The following is a 22,588-nucleotide window of genomic DNA, read 5'->3' on the forward strand; positions in this document are numbered from 1 at the left end:
ACAAAGCTCATCAGTGTCCTTTGGAACCAATTAGTTCATCATCAAAAAACTTTAAAATGTTTTTTTTAAATACTAAGTTTCCAAAACTTTTCAACAGAAACTTCTAATGCAAAATGGTGTCTGTTTTTTGGTTTCTGGGCGTGATTCTCATTTACATAGAGGTGCCTTTACACTGCTGTGGCCGTATAAAGGAACCATCAGTGAGTGTAAATTACACTCACTTTAAGACCCCTTTGCACTGCTACAGTGCGTGAAAAGAGCCTTTACATAAATGAGAATCAGGCCTTGTGTTTTGTTGATTGGTTGGTTGCATTGATGGTTTTCATTTCCCCTTTTATGGCGGTATCACCAATACTAAGAACAGGTTTCAGAGTAACAGCCGTGTTAGTCTGTATTCGTAAAAATTAGTCTCTAAGGTGCCACAAGTACTCCTTTTCTTTTTACCAATACTAAGAACTTAGCTTAGTTGCAGATTGGGATCTGTCCCCCCAAAATGTGAACATTTTCCAATTCTGAAATCAAAAAGTTGCATTTCCAGTTTTCAATAATGAAAAATAAAAATAATTCTGTGTAAAAATTCTTTTAAAACACAAAAATGCATCCCCTTTCAAAAACCACACGACCAAAAAATCTTTAGAATTTATTGCAAAATTAAAAACAAAACAAACAAACAAAGAAAACCCCTCCCCCTTTCCAATCCCTCTAGAATCTGACCCAAAACCCACTGATGTCAAGAGGGACCAATTCGTCCATGTGTCCTGGATCACCACCCACTACATATGCCTGGGCCTTATATGGCCTATTACTGCAGTAGCTAAGCACTTCACCACCTTTAATGCACTTATCCTCAGAACACAACTGTGAGTGCTGGTATCCCCAATTTACAGATGGGGAACGGACGATTAAAAAGCCCAGATCCTAAATACGTTTGAGGTATGGACCATCCTTCCCTTCCAGCTGTTTTACTGAGCTAGAAGATGGAGATCCCATGGTGAAGCTGGTTGAAAAGAGGAAGAAAATTACACCCCACAATTTGATTATTTTCCCCCTCAGATTTTGTGGGTTTTTTTTCCCAACTTTGAAATTCCATCAAGATTTAAGGGGAAAAAAAGTGATCCGCTCTATAGCTGACCAGAAAAAAGGTAAAAAATTGGGAAACATGTCACTGAAATGCTCCCCTCCCTCCTCCCAGTGAATTTCAAATTTCCAAATGAGAAAACTCTCCCCCCGCCCCCGCCCCGGCAAGCTCTAGCATTCACACAGTCATGCTCAGAAAGAAGGGGGGGGGAATAACCAGAGGCGAGGAAAGTTATCAGAAACGTGTATTTTTTTTTCTTTTTAATAGTAAACCTCTTTACAACAAATATAGTGAAAGAGTTTCCAAACAAAACTCATCAGAATTTTTCATGGTCATTTTTTTTTACCTCTTTTTCTTATCGTGTAATATACAATAACGCATCACCATACAGCACAAAGAAAGGAATATTGAAAAACCAAAACGGACATCTCACCGACGTGCTGCTGTCCCTGGGAAGGAGCCACTGATTGTCAAAGGGGTGGGGGTTGGGGGTGGGGTGGGAAGGGACAGGACTGGGACTAAGAAAGCAAGGATGTACCAAGAAAGAGCTCTCAGGGGTTGGGAGATTAATATAGAAGGCCAGACCCCAGGGATGCAAATGCCTAGAGAAAGATGGACCTAACCAAAGATCCTGGATGGAAATTTACAAGCTACTAGCATGTATCCACCTCTCTACTGCTTTCTTGCTTTCAGTGGATCGATGGACTCCCAACGATCCAGATGTATCAAAGAGGGGCAACACCCCAGAAAAATTACCCTTCCCCACATATCTCTCCTACACGAAGATCATGGATTTTTTTGTTTGTTTTAAACCGATCTGCTGCCACCCAAGAGAACAGAATCCCTTAATTCACACACCAAAAAGGGGAGGGTCTGGGGCATGGGAAAGAAGAGGTTAAAATATATGTATATATATGTATACTTTTAGATACAGAGTATAGCTTTTTAAAATTGCCTTTCTAAACAATAAATAAACCTAATAAAGGGAAGTGCACAATTTACTGTACGTTTGCACCATCACGGGCGGGAAATGAAAGCTGCCTGTGACAATATAGGGGGGCTGAACTGTGTAGGCAATTCGACTAACCACACTATATATATGTTGGGGTTTTGTTTTGTTTCTTTAGTGCATAATTTAAAGGGTTTATTCTATTTTACAAAGGTTTTTGCACATAGCCCAGAGAACACTACATCTATCCCGATCTATCTGACTTACAGGGAGCGAGGAGGAGGGTGGGGAGCAGGAGGGAAAGAGGACCTGATGTTAACATCACCCATAAGAGATCTGAGATAAGCGTGCCGTGGTCAAGCACAGTGCGGCCACAATCCTGAGAGTTTTTAGCATCATGCCAGTAGCTATTCTGAAACAGGTGGCTATGGGGGGAAGAGGTCCTGGGCTGAGCTGACACAAAGAGCAACTGCCCCAAGCGTGGCCAGAAGCGTGCTTTCTGGTTTCTCCTTCCTAGATTCTCATTTACAATTTTACATAATTCTGGCTGGGTAAAGGGACCATAAAGTGGGCACAAATTTATACACTACGACCTCCTTTCTGCTGCCACAGTTGTGTGAAAGAGGTTTAAGGCACACAAAAGTTGTTCCACTTTATACCAATATAGTTAGACAGAGAAATCCCCCCCAAGTGTGGATGCAAGTATACTGGCATTAAGGGGTTTATATTGGTACAGCTATTCCCATATGGGAAGGGGAATACATGACCCAGTACAAGGCACCTTTATACCGGTTTAACTGCATACACACTAGGGGTTACACTGGAATAACGATATCGGTAAACTAATCATCCCCCCTAACTAATATACTAGGACAAAATCTGTGGGTAGAGCAGGTGTTAGTGTAAATGAGAACGAGGCCTGTAGACAAGGGGTTGGCAGATCACTTTCCCTACCTTTGATCCCACTCAGTTGTTGTGGGCTTGTTCTCAGATTCGTTTTCTCTGCTGGAGAGAGTGAAATGAAAGGATCGAACAGAAATACTCGAATGGGACAATAAATACAAGTCTGCTCAATTCTCATTTACACTGACACACTTTTACCCGGCCAGAACAGCGTAAAGGGGCCTCAGGGTAAATGACACCCAGTGGGACAGCTAGCGTAAATCAGCATAGCTCTATTGACTTCACAGAAGCTATCCTGAGTTACAGCAGCTGAAGATCTGGCCCATTGACTCCAATGGAGCCATACTGATTTCTGGGAATCTGGCCGAGTTCCTATAACATGTAGAGGGGATACAGAAGAACCGGCCCAGATTTGCAGGGAAGATTGTCTCTCCCCAGGACAGTCACACACAATTTCCTTTCCGCTAGCAAAGCGAGGTTTATTTAACAGACAGGGACCCCCCCTAGTACTTTGGGAAAGTTCTGATCCACACCAGACTTGAGGTAATGAGGTCTGAGTACTCCTGTTTCTGCCGCAATGTGAGGACTTCTCTGTCTCTTATGGGGAATACAGAGGAGAGGGTGCAATTCACCCACTCGCAGATGGGCCAGCGCAAGGCGTGTGCATCACTTCCGACCGATTTTGAAGGCTTAAACGGGATTCCAGTGGTTCATGCTGGCGTCTCTGAACAGGAGGGGAAATTCACCCAAGACAACCAACCGTGTTCTGTCTGGGGCATGATCATTACTCCCTTTGCCAATACTGCTTCCTAGCGGTTCATTGCTGGCAGTGGGGATCAAACCTGGCACCTCCAGCTTTAAAGGCAGGAGCCTCTACAGCTTGAGCTAAAAGACCCCCTTAGCCAAGGTGGCGGCAGGGCCAGTCACCTCTGTGTGGCCCAGTCACCACTAGCAGAGAACAGAACGCCACAATGAAACTAAGCAATGGGGACACCTGGACTGGAATGCCACCAATCTGGCCTTAAATCCATTTCCGTTTTCATTCTAGCAGGGGGACAACCACATCAGAAACCACAGACGCAAGTAGCGGGCCAGATGCTCAGCTGGCCTAAATCAGCATAGCCCTGTTGTCTTCAACAGAATTCGGAGTACATTTACTCCATCTGAGGACCTAGTTGCTACCTGCTAAAGCCACTGGGAAATACAGTCCTGATTCCTCGCTGCCTTTAACCTGTGCTGACCCAGCATGATGCTGTCCCCTGTCGCGGCTAGCAGCTAGAGCAGTTTATGAGTTTTACTGCACACAGGCTAGCTCAAACAGGAGGAAGACACTCCTGCTTTCAGCTCCAAGGTCTCAGGTTCATTCCTCAGACAACCCAGCCCGGAGAGCTGTAACACACAACTGGCCTAGTCACTGACACCCATGCAAAGCTAGTGCTTTACACCCCGGCTTTGCACTGATGTAACGTGCAAAGGAGAGGGAGAATCGGTCCCTTGGACTTTCAGAACTTCTCTACGAAGGATCATTCTGGGCTCTGTTACAAGCTTTCTCTTTGCTCAAGCCATCACCAACTCCTGGCCCTCTATCCACCCTGGCGCGTCGCCTGGATGGGTTTAAATTCTGCGATATAGAACAAATCAGGGAGGGGAGGGGAAGGGGGAGCAGGTCTGTGGACAAAGGAAAGGAAGAAGGACAGGTCAAGAGAGGGTAAAACAAGAATAAGCTGTACAGTTGCGGCCATGTTCAAAGTCAGTATTATTACAATATACTCTGACAAAAATATAATCTCATTTCATATCAATACAACAAAAAAAAAACAGTTTCCTGTACTGTTACCATTGCTAACATATTGAAACTTGCTATTTACAATTACAGTAGCCAGGTAAAATACTACAAGTTAAAGATCAGAGAGAAGGGAAGAAAGACCGGGAGACTGGAGCTCCAGAAGAAAGGAAAGCCAGAGGAAAGGACCTCTTCTACAAACTGTTCATGGCTTCTGGTTTTCAGACGGAAGGAGGGATGACGGAGGTAGTGAGAACGTAACACTCAATTAGTGGGGTGGAGTGGTTTTTTAATAGAGGGAAGGAGGGAGAGCGAAGTTGTGGGGGGAAGGATGGAAACAGGTGAGAAAGGAATAAAATGTAGGACCTCGCTCTCAACCCATGTAAATTGGCTTCATCAATGAAATGCCACTGATTTACACCAGCTGAGGATGTGGCTTATGCTAAGATGTAAGAGAGAGGAGGGAAATGTTATTTTCTAGGCTCTTGGATATCTGCGGTGCCAGGACAGGTTGTTCCTTGCCCAGCTCCCACTTACCAAGGCAAGCTGGCCAGATCTGACCTCATCCTGCTTTCCCAATGCCCCCCAGGGGCAGCTTTGGGGTGAGGGGGGAACGCAGGATCCAGCACTCTTCTCTCTTTCCTCACACAGCTAGTCAGGATCTTATTATGGCTGCAGGGGGGCATTCCCCAACCTGATCCCCATCTTGATTCGAAGCTTCAGTTTGGACTTAGAGTCTGGCCTTTTATAACAGTAGAGATGAGCCCTCACCGCAACTTAACAACCTCTGAATGGCTCTGCTCCAAACCCGGCTCGCTTTCCTCATGGGAGTAAGCCCTGTGGATTTACTCTCCTGCCATCTACAAAGGGGAAGTCCCATTCAGCCTTAGCTTCCCCCCACGCTGGGTCCCACTATCACGTGTTCTAGCAGGCACAGGTTGGAGACCAGCGGCCCAGTCACAGCGAGCGCTGATCTACACCCTCTCCTCCCAAAAACGGGGCCTTTGACCTTTTCAGCAAAGCTGCTGCAACACACGGGATGAGGCTGCCATGTCCCCCTCTAGTGGCTGGTCCGTGCAGAGGATAAGAGCTTGCTACTGTTACCAGCTAAGGGAGATACTCCTTTTGCTCAAGTGAAAGAGGTCTAGGTTTTGGGTGCTAAAGGTCCTACGTCGCTCACTGGCTCATCTTGCATCAGCCTTGTATAGAGGAGACTGGGCTGGGGGCGGGGAGTATTTAAGTTTATGCCTGTGAGGCATGAGGCCTCCTTAAACCCGACTGGGGAACCGAAACTCGAGTGCAGGGAGCCATCTTGCCAGTGAGCTGCTCCCCCTCCACATCCAAGGCAGCCCTCGGTGTAGGGTGGGAGGCAGCCACCAGGCCACCACTCAAGCGCCAGGCACACCCAGCTCCCACAGCCCTGTTCTGACCAGCGCAGGATCTGGCTTTCCGCCATCCCTCTGCCAGCCTCTCCTCACCCCCACTGCCACCAAGCCATGCGGCTGCACGGTCGTGCACCAACCCAAATGGGGAGCAAAGGCAGACAACCGGACAGACCAGGGAGGAATCGGGCAGCTCCCTCCATTGCCTCTCGCCCTCCCATGATTGTATTGGGCAAACAGAATTGTTGGCCAGCAGAGAATATATTTCGGATGCTTTCAATGGACGGGATCTCTCAAAATCCTACCCAATGTTTGGGGGAATGAACTGGGAAGAGAGGACGACATCATGATGAAATGGGGAATGGCATGGAACAACAGGCATGGGAAGAAGCACACCTGAAACCTTTTAGCAAACTGAAAACAATTCTTTGACTCCATCAGGTTACAAAACCATGTAAACGTTCGCTAGAAACCTTGTCACTATTAGGGATAGTTAAGCAATGTAGGGAATTGGCATTTACCAAAAAAAAAAAAAAAAGGAGTTTAAGAACTCCCATGTAGCCATATATATTTATATATATATATACTTTTCCTGCAATATCTCTTAAGAGAGCCACTAAAAGAAATAAATATTTCTCTCTAGATTACCCGTCCACGTGGTTATTAAAAGTTTTACAATGTTTATCCTAGAGCTGGTCAAAACGTTTCAAATTGTGAAATTTGTGAGGGTGGGGTTTTTTAAGCCAGTCAATGTTTATTTTTCAAAATTTCAATGGAATTTGCTGGCCCCAAAAAAGAACTTTTTTAAAATAAAAAAAAAAAATCAATGTGTTTATTCAGATGGATGAGATTTTTCAGCAGTGTGGAAGTTAGACAATTTTCTTTGCTTCCTGCTGTCCAACACAGTTGCTCTTGGGTTGTTTTTTTTCAACCGGCTCCGTTTAGACCAAATTCTGCCCTCAATTATATCCCCACGTGAGCTTCTGGGTAGTAATATTGCTTTATGGTTGTATAACTGAGGGTGGGGTGGGGGATTAGCATAAGACCCTTGGTGTGCAAAATTTCAGAAAACCGTATGATTTGTTGCTGATAAAATATGTACTAGGGAGGAAATTTGGGCTAACCTTGAAGGAACGAGTGGTCGTAGTAATGCCGAGTTTGGAGAGAACTCAGTTAGCACAGCCATCTCCCCAGTACAGGGATTCCAAAATGATGCCCCCTCCCCCAATGCTGGGAACCTCAGCATGTCTCCACTGGCTCCAATTTACACCAGCAGAGGATTTGGCACCATGTGCTTCGCTGCCTAAGTCCAGAGGTGGGCTCAGACCGCATCAACGCTCTGGATTTTGATCTCCCTGATTCGCATCTGCCCGGCCCCTTGTTCGCTCATTGACGTCAGTGCAATAGGAGTGTGACACGCTACCAGATGAAACGGCAGTGTTTTACACTCACTTCGCAGCGGTGCCAGTGATTACAGGAGAAGCGGGCCCCTTGTGTTTGGCTTTCACCCACTATAGAGATAGGACCCAAATATGAAATTTGCATTCAGAGCCGACCCCCGAAAGTGAAGGGGTGGTAGGGTCCAGAATTTTCCTGTCGGCTTATCCCCATTCAGTACTTCATTCAATCCAATTTATACCCCTTCCCATATGCAATGGTACCTGATTGCCACTGGATAACTCTGTTAGGAGTTTGGCTGTCCATTTGCTTCCAAGCTTGCATTCTCCTTCACCCAGGCCCCTTTACACCACTCTGGCAGCATAAAGGGGCCTTAACGTAGGTGCAACTGTAACTGACTCCGACTTTGAGATCCCTTTACTCTGCTGGGGAATCAGGCTCTGTAAAATGTATCTCCAATCTCTAGTCTGCACTCTGCTCCAGCTTTAGAGAGATCTTCTCTCTGGCCTTCTAATGCAGGAGATGCCATGTCCCATAGCCTGATTGCACCTTTGACAATATTTTGGTGCAAACCCAAATTTTGAAAATACACCGATCTCTGAAATTTTGCTGCCCCTGCCCCGCACCCCAGTTCCTTACTCAGAAAGAGGTGAATCAAACCTAACCCCTTTCCTTAAGGGATGACAGGAAATATATTATTATTTTTGAAGTGGCCTAAAATTTCCATAAGCCTTAGGGCTCCAAAACCCATATACATGACCACAATCTGGCCCAACGCAGCCATATGGTCTCTGTCATGGCCAAACATAAGCACACTCAGGGGTTGAAATGAACAGCAACCAGGGCACCAAAATGTTACAACTCCCAGGAGCACCATCTCTGATGTATACGGAAGAAACTCCTGATCCAATTTCATTCACTGGAATCTACTCGACAAAATATGACTTTGAACAGGAGCCTAGCGTTGTGTTTGATTCTTAATTTACCCAGGAAATCCTCAGTGCACGTCTTGATTTGTCTCACGCCCCATCCTTGAAGGACAATTTTGTTCTCCTGATGGGTTAAAACAGTCTTTGATGGAGCATTTAACCTATGGTTAAAATCTGTTCATAACCTAGGCTATGCCCTACATTTTTGGTGTTGGTAGGGAAGGTACCACACATCAAAGCAAACCCCACATCTGAGTCGCTTGAGAAGTAAACCTGTTACACAAAGGACTCTTTAGGTTGCTCTGGCCACATAAAGCAACTTTAAGATCATGCCACTGTAGCTCTTCAGCAATGTAAAGAGATCTTAGTGTAACTTCAAATAGGTCCCTTATATTTAACCCCCGAGTATGTATGTTGAAGGATCCACATAGGTTTCAAGAAGGAAAAGATCAGAAACAGACTTTGGTAAATAACCACATCTTTAGAAAGTAATATATCATTTTTTGAAACATATCAGTGCATACTTCTTATATGAAAATATACACAATTGTATTTCATTCTCCAAAAAAAAAAAAAAAGGAACAATTAAAAACAAAAGCAAACTAGCCAAACACAATATATTAGCTGTTTTTCATTGTTGTCATCATTTAAATTTTTTTTTTTTAACGCTACACTTTGTTCAGGTTACACTTTTTTTGTCTTTTTTTGTTTGTTTTTGTTTTTTGTAAATGTTTTTTTTTCTTCATGCATTTTACACCTTTTATAGCTTTTGAGAATAAATAAGCTCCATTTGCTTCCATATCTCTAAAAACTGCAGCATTTGAACTGTTTGTCATTTAAATCGTGCAATTTTTTTTTGCAACACCCCTTTTTAAAAAATGGAAAAAATATATATATATTTTTTAAAACTAAACCCTATACAACGCAAAATTCCAAATTAAAAAACAAATTATACACAATGTAACTGTCAACAGTACAGTGGAGCACGAGAAATAAAATTAAAAGATCAGAAACGTATTTATAGAAGCACAAAGGAGGGTGTTGATTTCTTAGATTGTCATTCTTCTGGTTGTCTTTTGAAAATCAAGAGGCGTTTACTGGATTCTACAGTCTGTGGGGAAATAGAGAATAACCCAGACGAAAAAACCCAAAAATCATTTCACCCAAACGGTGAAGCTAATGTGGTTGTCAAACCCCACACCCCCCTCCGTCAATTCCCACGGTGCAGTCCCAACTTTCCCACAAGCCGTATTTCCAAACGGGTTGAACCAATGCACGTTTTAGAGTCCCACCACCAGATTTCTGAAGATCACCTTTGAACCTCGGCTTTTTATTTATTTGAAATGTTAGCTGCTTGGTGCCACAGTTTAATGCCATTTTGTAACTGATTTAGCCAGTCAATTGGTGGTCTGTCTCCATCTCTCTCTCGCTCTCAAAATATATATATGCATCCAGGTTGCATTTTTATTTTCCAAGCTCTCAGCTCCAAGGTAGACATGCCAAGTTGGGAGTTAGAGTATGAAGTTAACGAGCAAAAACCTTTTCCTCAGGTTTGTTCTACATTGATGTTCGAGCAGGTCAGATGGCTGAGTACCAGATGGTCTTTTATACCTGTCAATGGAGTTAACCATTTCGGATCCTCTTGACTACAGAATGCACTGAGAGCTGCAAATGACATTCCACCATAAGTCTCCCAACAGGAGAGAAAGTGTTTATTTGCAGGATAGTGAAGGAAAAATAAAATTGATGAGAAATGCTTTGTAGTCTGCTTAATTTCAAAGCAAGGCCATGCAAAACCTTCGGATGGATGGATGGTACCCATACATCGCTAATGTAATAAGGTGGGCGTGGTCTGATTTTAATGGTCAGCTAAATTTCAGATTGGGGACTTCAGCTTAGATTGACATATGGAGGCAACACAAAACCTGCCACAGAGACCTCCCACATACTGCCCAGTTTGCAACACAGCCCCCCGTAGCCTTGCAAAATTCCACTCTGGATTGCGAGCCCATAGGGAAAGTAGTCAACATTTTTATTGTGGGGAAAAAAATCTGTTGGCATGTGGAAACTTTTTTAACAAAACAAAAAAATAATAATAATCAAAACTTTTTCTCAAATAAAGTGTTGTCAAAGTTGCAAATTGCTCAACTTTCGAGGTCTCTTTGACAAGCAGACAGAATAATTTGTTGATTTGCCCATCATTATGGCGAGTAGGATTTTGCTCCCAAACTGCTCCATTTTCATGATAATTTTGCAAGGCAGCAGTAGTCCCAGAATTCACCAAGGGCCAGATCCTCGGTGTAGATCAATGGAAACACACTGATTTACACCTGCTAGAGATCTAGCCCCCAGGATGAAACTCATCCATACGCAGAGGGTCCGACATGAAATGTGTACGCCACTTAATTCCTATTTAAGCCCTATGGATTGGGTCTAATGCTCCTCTGGCCTTGATTGGGCCTTTGCACACAGAGGAATTTCATTTAAGGGAAAAAAGTCATGGTAGAAGTTATCTATGCAAGAACCTGCTAGCGAATTCATCTGAATTGCCAAACAAAGCGCTAAGTTAGCATCTGATTAAATAGGACAAGCAGCGCCAGTAGAGAAAGGCTGATGGGCCTGGACAATGAAGTCCTTCCTTGAGCCATAGAACCATGCAGTCAGCAGCATAGCTACTGCTATTCATTGCTCTGGAATGACTCCCCGAGGGGAGGTCAGTCTCTGTGCACGTTCAATCCATGGCCTTTCTACTGAGGCTGCGAGCAAAGGGGTCTAATTTGCACCAGGGCAATAGTGGCTTTTGCGATGAGAGCTCATGACCACTCAGGGAATAAACTGAAATCTGTCAAGGAGAGCTGAGTTTTAATGGCACAGATACATTTAGAGAGGCTTTAGATCTGGGAGAACTAGGCCAAAAAAAAAAAAAAATTAATGAAAAACTAATTCAATAAAAAAAATGGCCTTTTTTTTAAATAAAGAAAAGAAAAATTTCACCTCTCAAAATTAGATTTTGTTTACATTTTCCCTTTTTTTCCCCCGAAGAAAACCTGCGTTTATTGCATTGCATTTTCATGTAACTGTTCATTTTTGGGTTTTGGAGGGCTTTTTCCCCCTCTCCCCTTATTGCTAATTTTGGTCGGCCAGCGTAGTTGCGTGGAAGGGTTTTTCCAAAACTGAAAATTTCCTAAACCAAAAACTTTCATTTTAAAACTGAAAATGTCCATTTTTCGAATTGAGAATTTTCAAAAATGGATCAACCAAAAAAAAAGATGAAAAAGTTCCATAATGTTGTGGAAAATGTTGAAAAACAAACAAAAATGTCCTGTTTTGAAACCATCTCGCATTTTAGGGCTTTATTATTCTTATTCTTTAGCTGCTGTAATCTCAACAGGTCTCTGCTTCTCGATCTTCCATCTCGCGCTGAGTTGGAAGTATTCTAAAAGTCTAGAAACTTCTGGAACAAATGACGGGCTACAAGAAGCCGACTACACCTGCAAGTCCTACCATGACTTTTTCCTCCTCCACTTTGAAGTATTTCTGGGCCTGTTTGGTGGATCTCAAAGCCACTGAGCTTGTAGATGCTGAAAGAGAATTCGCTTTCTCAACTACCTCAAGGAGCAGCGACGAATGGTAGCAGAACTCCTCTGGCATGGGTAATTAACCCAGTGAAAAGAAAGCTCCCATGCACCAAGCTGTGTAAACACCACTGCAGAACTGAGATGCCCTTGCAGGTTTGGTGGGGGACCATGATCCCAAGCGGAGGATAAACATAAAAGGCAGGATGGGAGATCAGGTAAGGAAATAAACTGAGCCCTGATATTAATGCTCATCCATTCGCAAATGCAGGCGAAAGGAGGGACTCAAGGTTTGTCAGCTGTTATCTGCGGGAGTTCCCAAAAGCCCTTCGGGACAAGATTCCTGAGCTAACTGCACTGGCTTCCCTTCTCATTTCAATTCGCTGACACCGGGACAGTGGTGGGGAAGGAGACAGGAGTGGGGATACCCAGAATGGAGAACAAAGCATTTGAAGATCTTACCTAATGATGAGAGAGGAACCTGCCCATCCACAGCCTCACCAGCGTTTGCTAGTTGGGCTATGAACCGGAGGTACAGCACACATGTGTAAACTAAACCAATCTTCACAGGGAGCAGAATGCCTGCTGGAAATGACGAATGAACCCCCTCTGTCGCCACTCACCCCCCAGTCTCCCATGCTCCCTGTACCTCGGATGACCATGCACGTTGCCCATTCCTCAGCTGGTGTCAATCTGGCGTTTACATGTCAACGTACACCAGCGAGGATGTTGCCCTTTGGTTTACTTTATTTTGGGGAGGGAGGCTTGGGGTGGGGGGTTAAGAGTGAAAAATGTGTTCCTGCCTGCTGGAGATCAAGGGGCAAAATAAAAAAGATCAGAGATGTATGGGATGGGAAATTAAAGGAGTAGATTATTGGGGGAGAGGGGAGTCAGCTTGGCATTTCTGATTGGAATGTCCAGCGGCTGCCATTTAAACACAGCTGTGAACCATGGTGACGCCTTGCAGCTGTGCCAAGCCTTATGTGACACCAACGTGGCAAAGGGGTAAGTTTGAGTGACCTGAGACCCGCAGTGGAGAAATATGCCATCTCCTGACTTTGAACAGATCTTCTAATTCCACACACTACCCCTAGAGGCAGTAACCAAAGGGGACAAAGGCCCTGTCAGATAACTGCTTAGTGTAATCACACGGCTCCCGGCCTACTGAAGCGAATGGGAGCTTTGTACCATTTACTTCAATGCAACCAGGGATCTGGCAGGATGGCTGGAATTCAACCCATGCAGATACGTCAGCCCCATGTCTATACATCACTAGAAACCCCCCAAACAGGACTTAAGTGTTACACGGGCCTCTGCCTGGGGTGAATTTTACCCTACACGAATATGCACTAAGAACATAAGCTCTCTCTCTGCTCAGCCCTTAGGCATATATCTTGCTACCACTGAAATCAGTGGCAAAGCTCCCATGGACATCAGTGGGAAGTCAGATCAAAGGATCTGGTCCCTTACAGAATGTATTTTTTTGTCCTGCAAATTCATAAACCTGATCAGGGTTTTATCAGTCTCTGTTTGTACTATGACTCGGATAAAGTCTTATAGTGACAACGTTGTCATCCGCAAAGGTTAAGCAGGAGAAACGTTAATTTCCCTTCCACAACGTGTGTGTTTCTGCTCAGTGGATAGTATAAAGCTTTAGGTGAGCCGATTACAGTATATTAGGGTCGGGTCAGTACAGTACATTGGTGGTAATATTGTCAGGAGGGGATGAAGATGCATGTTCTGTTCCATCTGTGATGTAGCTAACTGCCTGAGCCACTGTGACAGTAGAAATCAGCTTCGATGGCTTGCACTGGAAGAAAGTATCACAGGGCGATGCCCTCACCAGTTTATACCGTGCTGATTTCCCACAGTTGAATCCCTAATGTAAACCGTTAAGTTGGAGTTTTTCAAATCACAAAGAAAATTTTAATCAAGGTTTCGATATTTAAAAAATAAATGGGAGGGAAGATCAGTAAAAGGCTTGCCAGTTTTTTTTTCCCCCCACCTATTTTGCGACCAAGTGATAGTACAGCCCAGAACTTTTGAGTTTCAAAATGATGACCAAAAAGTTCTGGATCTGGACGAGGGGGAGGGGAAGGAAAACAATTTTCAATGAAATTTTTGTACATTTTCCCCTAATTCTTCAACCAGGTGTAGAATTGACCAGAACTTTCCAATTTCAAATTACTGGTGCAAATTTTGCATTTTGAGGAAGAAAAAGAGTTGATGACATTTTTGCAAATATTCCTCACTTGCTGTTCAAGGGCCTTTTCAGAATTCTTCAAATTTCAATGAAAAATTAGAATTTCAATGAAAAAAAATCTTTAGAAATGTCCATGAATCATTTTTCCTGTTTTTTTAAATCAGCTCTAATTTAAATCTACAACTTCACCGACATCTAATTAGTATGAATTTTAATTGATGTGAGATTTAGACATTTCTTTATCATTTTCCCCATCTGTCGTTGGCGAAACTGTGTTATTAAAAAAAAAAAAGATCTTTTCCCCCACTTGTAAATGTTTTTTTTATTCAGGTATATGCAATAGTTCCCCTTTGTACCATTCTAGACCTCAGTGGGGTGTCCGAAAAACTGCCATTTGCAAAGGTGGGTGGCACTAATCTGACGATCAGTGGGGATGTTTTCTTTAATTAAATTTCATCTGAACTGCCAGAAAAAGCCCTAAAAATCAGGGGCCTGATTCTCATTTACACTAAGGTCCTTGATATGGTTCTGGCCGTGCAAAGTGACCTTTAAGTGGCATGGATAATACTAAGATTTGCTAGATTGCTCACCAATTATACAATGCAGCTCGGGTGACTTACACTAGCTGAGAATCTGGCCCTATAGATTGCACTGGGAAAGCTCTCTTTGCATGGATGATTATTATTATTCATTTTTAATTTGGCAACATAATTGAAGTTGAAACTGATTAGATGAAGCCAAGCCTCCTAACTGGCATATTGATCAGTATTCTGTTCTTTCCAAGCGTGCTGGGCTGTGAGAGTGAGCTACATACAGAGCAGAGATATGGCACCTGACCCACCAGCACTGGCAGTTCATGCTGGGTGACATCCACCCCTGTTGTGCTGAGGGGCCAGGAAAGGAAGGCATCATGTAAGTCTCACTGAAGTGCTATGTTTTTGAGTGGAACTTAAAGCAGTGCATATACCTCACACTGGCCATTCTGCACGGCAGTCACGGTTACCCTCTGACTGGGAGCATGGGGTGCAAAAAAATCTCAGCTGTATTTGAATTTGGCTGCAAAGGGCTTGCATATCAGTGGGAGTTTAGAGTGCACAGAGCCTTGTGAATCTGGAACTAAAATGTGCATAGGGATGTGTGTGCATAAGAAATTCTCTGCATCCAAATAGAAGTCTTAGGTGCAGTTCCTTCAGAACCCTTCTCATCAAAGGCACTCTTCTCTCACAATTAGGTCCGACCTTACAAACTGGGCACGCATCTCGAGCCCTCCCCGACTTCCAATCGCCAGTGGGTGAATTTTATCGACAACAACCTAGCACGCACGCCCGACACTTGCTCACTGGGATAAGTGATTGATTTTTTTTTGGTGACACGTTCCTTCCCCCCCACCCCCCCTTATTCTTGATTCTAAGCTGCTCTCAGCCATGGAGTGCCTTACGTATTGCAAACGTTGCCTGCTGCACTAGAATGAATGCCTACAAAATCCTAAAGCTATTTCTCAGGCAGTTTATAATATGTCCCCGCCCCCACCCCAAACCCAGTTAGCTCCACCCCGGCCCTCCCTTTTCCCCCCTCCCAACCCTGCCACTGGTAACAATCCCACCCCCACCCCCACCCCCCCCAACACACACATCTGCCCGCCCCCACCCGGACACGAGCAGAAAGTAGCTCGAAGAGAGTTGGGACTGGTTATGTTACCCAGGTGTCCAGCCGCACGCGCTTTACGGACGGGCTCTCTCCCTCGGCCTCGGTCGTGGGTCTCAGGAGGCCGAGGGACGAGCCGAAATCGGCTCTGGCGGGGTCATCCCGCTCGTTGCCTTCATAGGAGCTGGCGTTGCTGCTGAGGCTGTCGACGGGAGAACGCCCCGTCGGCTCGTGCCGGCTCTGGTGCGGGAAGGAGCTGAGTGGCGTGGCAGTGTTACGTTCCCGGTTGGGCGAGACAGGCTCCGACTTGATGCTGATGTTGGGGTTGGTGTTGACAGTCAACGTGGTGGTGTGAGATAAGTGACCCCCTTGTCTGCGGGTGGCAGCGGAGGGATGGGGAGTGGAGAGAGGGAAAGGGGAGACAGGAGAAAAGAAGGGAATGGGGGAAGGGAGGGGAAGACGAGGGGGAGAAAACGTAGAGGAGTGCACATGTGGGATAGTGAAGGAATAAGAGACAGATGCAGAGAAGGTGAAAAAGAAAGATGGAGAAAGGGGAAGAGAGAAATATTGACAATTAACATTTGTAAAGGTCTTTTCTATCATAGAAATTCAGAGATCTTATCATCCATCCATCGCAGTGCAGTTTAATATTATCAGTCTATACAGCTGAAGCTGAGACAGGGAGAAAGGAAATAACTTGCCCCCAAATCACCGAGATCTGGGGCAGACTCAGGATGAGAACCCAAGTCTCTTAAAGCCCAGCCTAATGCCTTAGCACAAGACCTGGCATCCTCCAGCCCCATTAAGGCCCCTTTTATGCTGCTCCCTCACGAGAACCTGGTCCCTAATGTTCAGCAGTGAAACCCGCTGTGTTAGCAATGACAGAACAGCATCAAATGCGCTTCCTGGAAGGGCGAAGGGCGTCTGTGGCATGAGGGAGTCATCGGGGTTGCCTGGAATTAAAAATCCTCGGGTGCTTCTGTAGCTGGCCAGCTGCCATGGACGGTTTGATTGTTCTGGGGCCAGAAAGATGCTAGTCCTTGCTATGCAGCTCTTGCCGATGGAATAGCTTGCTGCTGCTACTGGGCTCGGAAAGGCCATACAGACATGGAGAATGCACTAGACGGGGAACCAGGAGAGGTGCACTCTGTTTTTGGCCACGCTGCCGGCCGACGTGACCCTGAGCCTGTCACTTCCTCTCTCTGTGGATCTCTGTCCCATCCCAGCCTTTGTTTGCCTTGTCTAATTAGACTCTAAGCTGTGTAGCTCGAAGCTCGTCTCTTTCACCAAGGGAAGTGGGTCCAATAAAAGATGCTGCCCCACCCACCTCGTCTCTTTCATATCCTGGGACCAACCCGGCTACAATAACACGACAGAAAACGTTAATTGAAAATGACAAAATATGAATTAAAATTTTTCACCGGGATAAACCATTTTCTAGCCAGTTCTTTTAGGCTGTCAGCTCTTTGGAGAAAAGACGGGCTCTTACTATGGCCTGGTCTATACGAGGAAATTAGCTTGGCAAACTACGTCGCCCAGGGGTGTGAAAAAGCCAACCCCATGAGTGACCCAGTACAGACTCCCAATACAGACAGCACTAGAATTCTCCCGTCAGCCTAGCTACTGCCTCTCGGGGAGGCGGATTGCCACACTGACGGGAGAACCCCTCCCATTGTTGTAGGTAGTGTCTTCAGTGACGCACTACAGCGGCGCCCCTGCGTGTAGACAAGCCCCCTAAATGTCTGTTGCAGCCCCTAGCACAATGTGGGGGGATCTTGGTTAGGTCCTCTAAGCACAGTTCTGTGTTTGTACAATGCCTAGCACACTGGAGTGCTGCTGGTCCATGAATAGGGCACCCAGGCACTATGGCAGGGGCAGGCAAACTTTCTGGCCTGAGGGCCACATCGGGTTTCCAAAATTGTATGGAGGGCCGGTTAGGGAAGGCTGTGTCTCCCCAAACAGCCGGGAGTGGCCCGGCTCCCGCCTCCTATCCGAACCCCCTGCTTCTCTCCCCCTGACGGCTCCCCCGGGACTCCTGCCCCATCCAACCCCGCCCCGTCCCCTGACGGCTCCCCCGGGACGCCTACCCCATCCACTACCCCCTGCTCCCTGACTGCCCCCGGAACCTCTGCCCCTGACTGCCCCCTGCCACCCCATCCAACCCCCCCTCTCCTTCCTGCCTGCCCCCCCTGGGACCCCTGCCCCATCCAACCCCCCTGTTCCCTGCCCTCTGACCGCCCCAACCCCTATCCACACCCCCGACACCTGACCAGCACCCCCCAACTCCCCTGCCCTCTATCCAGCGCCCCCTGCCCCCTGCCCCCCCTACCGCGCCGCCCAGAGCACCGGGTCAGGCTGCGGTTCTGCAACTGCGCTGCCCGGCAAGAGCTCGCAGCCCTGCTGCCCAGCGCATTGCGCCGGCGCGCTGAGGCTGCGGGGGAGGGGGGACAGCAGGGGAGGGGCCGGGGGCGAGCCTCCCGGGCCAGGAGCTCAGGGGCCGGTCAGGAAGGTCCCGCGGGCCACACGCAGTTTGCCCACCTCTGCACTAAGGCAATACAAGTAAACATAAAAATACAAGAGCATGCATCCGATGAAGTGAGCTGTAGCTCACGAAAGCTTATGCTCAAATAAATTGGTTAGTCTCTAAGGTGCCACAAGTCCTCCTTTTCTTTTTACAAGTAAACCATCGTCATCATATGAAGTGATCAGCTTTACACTACTGAGCCTCGGGCCTATAACACGCCGTTCTGGTTCCAGCCAGTAGATGGCAGTGGCGGGCGCACACCCAGTAGCCGGCTGACTGCAGCGTTCTCCTCCGCGCCTGCAGTCCGAATCCACTCTGATCCCCTTCCCTGCTCCTTGCCACGCTAGAGACTTCAGCGCAGTGGCCACCCAAGCAATGCGATACCGTTACAGCAACTGGGCCAAACCTTCAGCTGGGTTGGCTCCATCGCTGCCGATCTGCACCTGCCGAGGAGCTGTCCCCCTCCCCGCAGCGTGTATTTAGGTCCTGCTGTGGGCAGCTATTGGGGCCGGTAGCAATGAAAAGTGTTTTGAGGGGAGAAGAGCAGGAACCCGTCCGGATTGGGGACTGAGGATCAGGCCCGTCCAGATTCCATATAATGTGAATAAACAAACTGTCCCTGTCTGGAGTGAATGCACCTTCCCAGCAGATAACCCAGCAGAACACTCTGCCCCGCTCAGCTCAGGCCAAGGACGGAGAAAGGTCACACACCCCTGCACAGACAAGGCTCCTGCTCATTCCACTGACAGCTCGGCCTGAATGCGCGGCGCTTGGTGGATCAAACCTGGCAGCCTGCCTTTGGCTCCCCCACAATCCCCCAGGCTAGGATTCCGGCAACCTGGGTCCAATTCCTGCCTCCACCACCTGTGTGTTGTGTGACCTGTGGCCAGCCACCATGGCTATGTCTGCCCTGCACCTGGGAGCAAGATGTTCCTTTGAGGTTATCACTCGGGGTCTCAAGCCCACCCCCTCCTGGGCTTGAGAACCCGGGTCGCAACATCCACACAGCTTTCCTTAGCGCACCAGCCTGAGTCTGTGGACCCCAGCTGGGAAGTTCACTCTCAGATACCCTTAGGACTTGTCTGCATGGGGAAACTGACTAAAGTTGCTCCCTGTGTGGACACTGTATTGCAGAATAATTCCTCTGCTTGGGAAGCACCCTATTTAGTCCAGAATAAAGTGTCCACCAAGGGGAGATATTGAACAAAAGCTGTTTGGGTCAGTGTCCGCATGTAGACAAACCCTTATTCTTTCTGGGATTCAATTTCCCATTTGGGAATGAGGATAATAATTCCCCCTTTGCCTATTTAGACTGCAAGATATTTGGGGCAGGAACTCTCTCTCAATAAGGGTATGTCTACACAATAAAAGACCCGTGGCATGGGCATGGTTGACCCAAGTCAGCTGACTCAGGCTCGTGGGGCATGGGCTGCGGGGCTATAAAACTGCAGTGTAGATGTTTGGGCTCGGGCTGGAGCCTGGGCTCTGAGACCCCGCAAAGGGGGTAGGTCTCGGGGGAGGCAACTGCATCACATGTCCCCATAGCAAATGAAGCCTCTGGCATTAATAACAGAGTTCAGATACAGAATTCCTCAAAGTTTGTGGCTGTTTTGGTTTGGTTCGTTACAGGGGTATGGTATGGGCCACCCACAATGTGTAGATCAGTCTCGCTACTGCTAAAACCTGGAGGCATGTCACTGGCCCACCGTAACGACAGTGGTGTCTGTAGCCTACAGTGGAATGTGTAACCGCACCGTATTATTACTCAACAGCAGCTTCAGGCAGCAGGTCCGACAGGTTCTGAACTGGTCGGGAATTTCACATTTCGCTTTGAATATTTTGCTTTCCTCTAGTGATGACACTCAAGAGAGCTAGGGCAGGTTTTCGATGGAAAAATCAGGTTTTCTACTAAATGAATTTTTTTGGCCGAAAAGTGTCCGCTTTCCACAGAAAACTTCAATTTTCATCAAAAAAACGAACTACTTATTTCAGCCCAAACACTGAAATATTTCGATTCACGTAGCTTCTGTGGGGCCTCATCGGAGCCGCAGCTCAGGTTCCTCCTGTCCCTGCTCTTGACTACATCTCCCATGATGCACCATGCCAGGGACTCCCATGATGCAACCGCCTCCCCTCATGGGGGGGAACCATGGTGCATCATGGGAACTGTAGTCTATTGAGGAAGCCCTAGCTAGAGAAAATGGGGGCATCAGGCACCTGTACTACAACTCCCATGAGGCACCCCAGCAGAATAGAAATAGGTGAGTTTTTGATTTTTCACCAAAATGTCAACCATCTCAAACATGAAAGAAATAAGAATGTGTCCTTCTAGAGACATGTCTGGACCAGAATCTCAAAATACCTAAATTAAGGCCCTGTGAGGTAGATCAGTATCATTCTCCTCATTTTACAACTGGGGAAACTGAGGCACAGAGCAGGGCAGTGACTTGCGAATCCATGGCAGAGCCAGGCATGGAACCCAGGAGCGCTGGCTCCACATCCCCTTTGCTCCAACCGGGAGGCAAAACTGCCTCCCAAATCAGGAATAACTGCTATCAAAATACACAGCTGCCGTGTGTGTTCGAGGAAACAAATTCACTGAGGACTGAAATGCTTTCGTCTAAGCCAAGGCACAGGGCTCGATAGAGGGGTATCTGGGGGACAGACTGGATGGTCTAATGATCCCTTCTGGCCTTAAGCCCCTATGGAACCACGCAACGATGAGCCGCTGCTCAGCGGAGGCCCTGCTCCATTTCCCTTACATTAAGTTGCTTAGTGATACAGGAACAAGATGCTGCTGCTGCTGTTGTTGTTGTTGTTGCTGCTGCTGCTGCTGATGTTGCTGTTGCCAGGCCGAGATGTTGCCAAGCGACAACCCGCTGGGTGAGCTGAACGCCGGGAGCGAGGGTAACTCTGCACTGGTCAGCGGATAATCTGAAACAGAAGACATGCTCTTCAGAAGCAAACCCTTCATCGCCGCCATGGCAAAGTCGGTCTCCACACCGAATCCTGGGCTTGGCGCCTGCTACAGAAGAGGGTGGAGAGCAAATCCTTCTCCACGTTGTAACAAATCTGCAAGCAGCTCAGGGACCTCGCGGGCGTCACCGTGACAGGCACAATGGCTGCTTGGAACAGCCTAGCAAAACTGGGGATAGAACGCATATCCTCCTCCTCCAAAATCACAGACCCCTTCCGCTCGAGCTAAAGGAGAATCACCATTCAATGTGTGCACTATAGGGCTCATGACACACAAACAAGCATCTCTGATTCCATCCAAGAGACTGCAGTAGCTCATGCACACACAAAGGGATTATATCCAGTACATGGAAGTGGTGTAGAAACACACACACGCTGATTCCATCCAGTAGAGGGTAGTGTATATAAAACACACACACACACACTATATCCAGTACAGAATAGTAGACTATAAACACAAACATGCACACCGATTCCACCCAGTACAGGGCACTAGTGTAGACCCACACACAGAAGTACGGGGCAGTCGTGTACACATGCATACGCTTACCCAGTTAATTACACTCTGTACAGTGCACCAAGCAGGGACTGGTACGTTCCATTGATTAGAATTAGTTTACATCTGAACCAAAGACACACCTGCTTCTTAATGGAATAATCAACCTTTTATGTTTGATCAGCGTCTTATTTTGTTATGAAAGCTCCTTGAGATGCCGGGCATGATAAAAGCGGCTGCAGACATTGATCTTGCCGCTGTTTAATTGAGTTAGCTGACACATCAGCAAGGCCATCACTTTAACATACTCCATGTGATCATACTGCATAATCAGATACAAGCTATCTTTGCTTCCAAATCTGCTCCACTCCACCTTCCAGCGCCCAGCAGCCCCCTCCTCTCCTTTCTTCTCCTTCCAGCCTCAGCCTTTCAAAGATCTTGTCATCTCCTTATTTATACCGTGGTAGCAGCTAGAGGCCCCAATGTGCTAGGTGCTGTCCATGCCGAAGGCAGGAGGAGGAGAAGGCAGAGAGGGCAGCCTGCTGGCTCTAAGCCGGAGCTAAGGGTCAGAGAAGGCTGAAGGCAGGGGTATATTGGAGGCGCTAACCTGCTTCCCACTGGCTCCCAGCAGAGAGGGCTTTGGGGGTTCTTACAAAGACTATTGGCACGAAGACTGTTTGGCCTCCTTCAGGGGAAGTCTTAAAGGGGAAGCTGAGGCAGCTGTACCTGTCATGCCTCTGCCATGCAC

At 46.8% G+C, this 22,588-nt stretch overlaps 1 protein-coding gene across 15 annotated transcripts in view; it reads right to left on the bottom strand.

Annotated features, from left to right (window-relative positions):
* Window positions 1-8,883: 8,883 nt before the first annotated feature.
* MEF2D (myocyte enhancer factor 2D) overlaps window positions 8,884-22,588 on the bottom strand; it is a 176,915-nt gene continuing 163,210 nt past the window's right edge. For all 15 annotated transcript variants that reach the window (XM_037883489.2, XM_037883482.2, XM_037883487.2 and 12 more), the window contains 2 exons: window positions 21,131-21,302; window positions 8,884-16,217 (listed from right to left, as the gene is read on the bottom strand). In XM_037883489.2, the coding sequence (XP_037739417.1) occupies window positions 15,890-16,217; window positions 21,131-21,302 (500 nt within the window). In that variant the 3' untranslated portion in view covers window positions 8,884-15,889. The remainder of the gene's footprint in view (window positions 16,218-21,130; window positions 21,303-22,588) is intronic.

This window comes from Chelonia mydas, chromosome 24, assembly GCF_015237465.2.
Source record: "Chelonia mydas isolate rCheMyd1 chromosome 24, rCheMyd1.pri.v2, whole genome shotgun sequence".
Lineage (NCBI taxonomy): Eukaryota > Metazoa > Chordata > Testudines > Cheloniidae > Chelonia > Chelonia mydas.